We start from the raw sequence: 6179 nt of genomic DNA on the forward strand, positions 1-6179 counted from the left end.
TTATGTTAAACCAAAACTGATTCAACATATTGTGACTTTTTCACATGTTGTTCAATCAGAACCCCTCATGGTCCTTTGATAAAGCCTACCTACTAGGGATAGAACTTAATCCCGCTAAATCAAAAAGTCACCCAAACCATAAGGGTTCACAACATATGAGATCGAATATTAAGGTAGTAAAACCGAGATCAAACATCCCATAAATCAATTTGCAATACACCATAAATATTCAACATAAAATCAAGTATTGAAATTACCTCAATCTTTTAGGAAATTTAATTACGAAACCAACGCAAAAATAATGAGGTCATTCCGAGTTCGGACGAAGAAGTTATGCGCAAAACAGTTTTTTACACTTCTTCGTAAGGGGACCTCTCACTAGGATCGGTTCCCTCACCATGACATGGTACTAGGGTCGGTTCCCTCACTATCACAGGGTACTAGGATCGGTTCCCAAGATTTACTTGTGACAGATCACAACACTAAACTGTTTTCGACATAACTTTTGCATACGATATCCGAAATCAGTGATTTTTGGCTCGTTTTAACTGTAAAAACAAGAGCTACATTATATGACCAGTAGATATAAACATCATAAACTCACAATTACCATTTCTTTCAAAACCCAAATATAGATAGAAAAAGTATGAGTATAGAAGAAAAGAAATCTCCTAAAGATGTTAATTAGTCATATAATAATCGAGAGATCATGTGCTCAGTTTCATGTGCTTCCTCACCTTTCAAAATTGAGCACTAAGGTGAGTATGCACATTCTAACACAACTAGGTTGTGTTGAGTTGATCCTTGTCTTGTTCGTCATGAGTGACTAAAACGGAATCAGCATTCTTGACCTCTTGCTTGGTTTGTTTTCTCTTGTTCCATCTCTTGTTTTTCTTCTTTGAATTGTGATGTAGAGTGTCATTATCACAACCTTTACTAGTACAAGAGACTTCAGACATAATGTCTTTCTTTAGCCCTTCAAGAAGACTCTTGTAATTATTGTCACCAATAATTAACAGCTGAGAGTCATTCTTGTGACTAACTTTTGGTCCCTTCTTGGCTATAGAGGACTTCGGGACCCATTTAGAGTTGGGTTTCGCAGGAGCAGCCTTCTCCTTCATACCATTAGGATCATTGTCCTTTTGAATATTTTGCGAAACACTCTTTCTTCAATTTGGAACATCAGATCTTGTTTTTGCATTTAAAATGTCATCTCTCTTTCTATAATTGGGTATTTTATGAGATGACCTTGTCGAGTGATATGCAAAATTTGAACTATCATTATAATAATTATTTTGCCTAAACTTAAGACAATAACGATCTGAGTTCTTATGAGGAGAAAACTTAGCCAATTCGTTTGATACAAAAGAAAGTGCATCTTCCATCTTACGAACTTTGCATCCCCATTGCAAGTGTCCTTTATTACCACAATAATAACAATGCTTAGTATAAATATATGAAGTATGAGTGTTACTGTTACCTTTTGTGGATCCTCTTGCATTGGAGCTCGATGAGTTTTCTTCTTCTTCTTCTTCTTTTCTTTATTCAACGTTGTTGCATTCTTGACATTAGCAGAAATGCCTTCTTTGATTATTGCTGGTTGAACACAATTCTTAGACTTCACATACTTCTATCCTTTACAAGAAAAATGAGCATCTTTATCATCAGTGGAAGCCTCTGATTGAGAAGAATTTGTAGCTTTAACAAATTTTACCTCTTTGCTAATATTTGAAGCATCTGTTCCCTCATAGCCCAATCCTCGTGTATCACGAAGATTTATACTTGCTTCTAACATTGAGGTTAACTTGTTTGAGCTTTCATTGGATTTTTTCAGTTCCAAATTTTCTTCTTCCAGCATCTTGAATTTATCAAGAGCACCGGCTAGATCAGGCTCAAGGTGTTTTTCTCGTGAGATATATACACCTTCTTTCTCTTCAAAACTCTTTTGTTGAGAGTTAATCCTTGCATCAGATTTAACAAGTTTCTCTTCCAACAAGTGAATCTTTTTCAAGAGCAACATTACGCTCTTTCTCTAACAATTTTGTTTGAGAGAGACTAGCACTGGCTTTTTCTTCAAGACCCTGTACTTGTCGAGAATTAAACATTGCTTCCGATTCAACACGTTTCTTTTCCGACAAAAACGGTTCTCTTCGAAGATTTTCACATTCTAATTTCTTAGAATTTAGTTCGTTTGTACGATCTTTAAGAAGATAATCATGGTTTTGGAAACCAATATAATAACCTTGAAAAACCTTCTTCAGTTTCTTGTTCTCACGACAAAGAGGAGTCATAAAACCAAGAAAATACGAAGTTTTCAGCTTTTGATTTTTCAAAGGTTCCAGCAGTTTAGAGTATTCTGAGATATCCTCTTCTACTTCTTGTTCAAAATCTGAGTCATCATCATCGGAATTTTCATCTAGCCCTTCTTGTAGACGTATTTTCCAGTCGTCATCGGTTTCTACTTATTAACAAGATTAACTTGTCTCATAGAATATCTAGAGATGATTTCTTCAGATATTGAATCGTAGATGCCATCATCAAGTGTTAATTCACAACCCTTGATGTCTCGCTTTGCGTTAACTGAATCATTCATTAGATTCAATTCTTATATGTTGGATCACACCAAACACATATTGTTAGATATTTTTTTGTTTGCCCGCTCTGATACCAATTGAAAAGGCGAGGGTACCCAAATATACCTCAAGCTAAATCTTTTCCTACCTATAATTCCTTTCTCCGAAAGTGATTGATTATGTACTGAGTCGAGAAAATACAACTAATCGGTTCACACTTCGTGTGATCGTCTATGGATACGAGATCGAGACAATACAACAACGAAGTATGTTTAATTGATACAAAGGTTCGGACTTAACCAAACACGATAGGATTTCTTATCAAGTAAATAGGAATTAACGTTTGTGTAATTTACTTTAATTATAATAAAACAATTATAATGCGGAATATAAAAGTAAATGACACAGCAAGATTTTGTTAACGAGGAAACCGCAAATGCAGAAAAACCCCGAGACCTAGTCTAGAATTGAATACTCTCAGGATTAAGCAGCTACACAAAATTACATTAACTTCGTATAGTTGAGACCAAGTAACTAACCTTATAGTTCACCTAGTTCCTTCTGTATTCCCACGCCTCCAACTTATAAATAAGTCACGTACTTGGAACAATTCCTTTGGTTCGTATTCCAAATAGTAAAGGAACAACAAATTTGTTTGCTACTGCTGCTGCTACTTTGGCTGCAGATGAAGCAGCTTAAAAGTCTATTGCCACAATTGCAGAATAAAGTAAGAAGGCTGAAGGTAATGAAGGATGGGTAGTTAAAAATTTGAAAAGAGGTAGGATCAGGAATTTCAGTAAGGAGAATATTGCTAGTAATTCAGGTGGTGCTTCAAGTAGTGGGACAAAAAGTGTTATTGAAAATCCTTTATCAGTGAAGAATAAATTTCATCAGCTGGCTGGGGATGCAACAATTGATAATATGGAGGTGAGCTTGTCTTCTGGTAATAAGGATACTGGTAATATCTTTACTCCTAGTAACCTGGAAAATAATGTTGGGGTTATGGAAACCTCTAAAAGTTCAGAAGCCGAGGATGGTAATGGGGTCTCTCAAATGAATATTGAAGAAGGTTCTGGGTTTGTTCAAACTCAGGTTGAAAAATTGGATGTGACTCAAAAAGAGTGTGAGTTGGCAGGTGCTAGAGCTCATTTCTTACGTAAATCATCCATCCACGGGAAGAATGTGTTGAATGTGAACGCTACTGAAAAGAAGCCTGGGAAGATTAAGAAATCTAATCCTCCCCTTGGTTAATATGATTAAAATTGGAGGTTGGAATATAAGGGGATTGAATGACCCCTTAAAACAGGTGGAGGTTAGTAATTTTATTCAAGTTAATAAATTAGCTATGGTAGGTATTGTTGAGACTCATGTCCAGGAAGCAAATAAAAGTAGAATAAGAAATAATATTTGTCATTCTTGGAGTTTAGTTGATAACTATTCTCTTGATCCTTCTGGGAGAATATGGGTTGGACGGAATAAAGAAGTTATGACAGTCAATGTTCTTCATACTTGTTTTCAGGCTATCTTCCTTGAGGTAACTACCTTTCAAAATCAGAATTTCATAGTTACTTTTTTTTATGGTAGTAATGATATTATTCAAAGAAGATTTTTGTGGAGCACAATAAGAGCGTTTGATGGTGCCAATGCAAAGCCTTGGATCCTGTTAGGAGATTTTAATTATATGCTGGAAGGTTGTGATAGAATAACTAAAACTGATGTCACATCTGCTCAATACTCTGATTTTAGAGATTGTGTTCAGGATAGTCATATTTTTTATTTAAGATATAGTGGTTGTTTTTATACTTGGAGTAACAAGCAGGAGGGTGATACAAGAATTGCTTCAAAGATTGATAGATTCATGGTGAATATGGAATGGTTAGATATTTTTGCTGAATCTAGTGCTAAATTTCTAAATCTTGGCATTTCTGATCATAGCCCAGCCATTGTTAGTATTTTTGAAGGTAGATACCATGGTCATCCTCCTTATAAATTTTGCAGTTTTTGGGCTGAGGAACCTGATTTTCTGGAGGTTGTTAAAAACTCATGGAAGGATCCTGTTCATGGGAATCCTATGATGGTCCTTGTCAAAAAATTGAAGAGATTCAAGAAGGTGTTGATTGATTGGAAAAATGAAAGATTCAGAAAGTTTTCTGAACAAGTAGAGACTGCAAAGCATCAAATGTATGAGGTTCAACAACAACTTCAGTCAAACCCTTTTAATAGAGACATTGCTAAGCAAGAGAAGGTAGATGTTCAGTCTTATGTAAATCTCACTAGATATGAAGAATCTATTGTCAATGAGAAGTATAAAGTTAAATGGATGGCAGTGGGGGATTAAAATACTAGATTTTTTCATTCTTCCTCAAAGGAAAGGAGATCAAGAAATAATATCTTAGTCCTTAACTCAAGAGAGAATGTTAAATTGGAAGATGATAAAGATATATGAGCTGAGTGTGTTGATTTCTTTACTTCTTTATTTATTTTGGATACTACTTCAGTTGAGGCAGGTGATATCTTTGAATATATTAAATTTGAAAAGCTATTATCTTCTAATGATGCTATGGAGCTTGATAGACCTGTTTCCAGGGATGAGATTGTAGCTTCTCTCTCTTCTATTCATTCTTCAAAGGCACCTGGTCCTGATGGCTATAACAGTTACTTCTTCAAAAAAGCTTGGAGTGTAGTTGGGGATGATTTTGTAGCAGCCATAAGTAATTTTTTCAAGTCTGGTAAATTGTTGAAAGAGGTAAATAGCACTTTCATCACCTTAATTTCCAAATGTGATAATCCTTCTTATATTTCTGATTTCATACCAATTTCTTGTTGTAACGTCATTTATAAATGCATTACAAAGGTTATATCTTCTATAATGAAGTTTGTCTTGAAAGGGTTACTGAATTCAAATCAATCTGCATTTATTTCTGGGAGGTCTATTCAAGATAATATTCTTCTTGCTCATGAGATTGTTAGGAACTATCACAAAACCAAGGGTTCTCCAAGATGTGCTCTAAAAATAGATCTTCAAAAAGCCTATGATACTGTCAACTGGGAGGCTATTAAAACTGTTATGAAGAAGTTTGTTTTTCCTGAGAAGTTTATTAATTGGATTATGGTTTGCATTTATACTTCTAGATTCTCTATTATGGTGAATGGTTCACCTTATGGATTTTTTGGTGCTCAAAGAGGTACAAGACAAGGTTGTCATATGTCTCCTTGTATATTTGTTATGGTGATGGAGGTCTTCAGTGTACTTCTAAAGCAGTAGGTTGACTCTGGTTTGTTTGGTCTTCACCCAAAATCTAAGATCACTCATCTGACACATTTATGTTATGCTGATGATGTCTTAGTGTTTTTCAAAGGTAATGTGAAGTCAGCTCAGGTTCTTTCTAAAGTGTTATCTGATTTTAGTAAGCTCTCAGGGTTAGTTATTAATAATCAAAAGACTTCCATTTATTCTTCTGCAGTTGATGAGACTACTTTGAATGCTATAACTGATTGCTTAACCTGCTCTAAAGGGAATTTTCCTGTCAGATATTTAGGGGTTCCTTTGATTTCAATAAGACTCTCTTATGTGGATTGTTTCCCCCTCATTGATAAGGTTACTAA

The 6179-nt window shown here is 35.0% G+C and overlaps 1 protein-coding gene across 1 annotated transcript; it reads left to right on the forward strand.

Moving 5' to 3' along the window:
- The first annotated feature begins 3825 nt into the window (after window positions 1-3825).
- On the forward strand, window positions 3826-4911 carry LOC113272552. Its single transcript, XM_026522373.1, has one exon. It carries the CDS (start codon window positions 3826-3828, stop codon window positions 4909-4911), a length of 1086 nt encoding a protein of 361 aa, XP_026378158.1.
- The last annotated feature ends 1268 nt before the right edge of the window (window positions 4912-6179 follow it).

This window comes from Papaver somniferum, chromosome 4 (genome assembly GCF_003573695.1).
Source record: "Papaver somniferum cultivar HN1 chromosome 4, ASM357369v1, whole genome shotgun sequence".
NCBI classification, from domain to species: domain Eukaryota; kingdom Viridiplantae; phylum Streptophyta; class Magnoliopsida; order Ranunculales; family Papaveraceae; genus Papaver; species Papaver somniferum.

Bases quoted from the DNA above. Each gene is read 5' to 3' on its own strand.
- LOC113272552 (XM_026522373.1), top strand. From the start codon at position 3,826: ATGATTAAAATTGGAGGTTGGAATATAAGGGGATTGAATGACCCCTTA.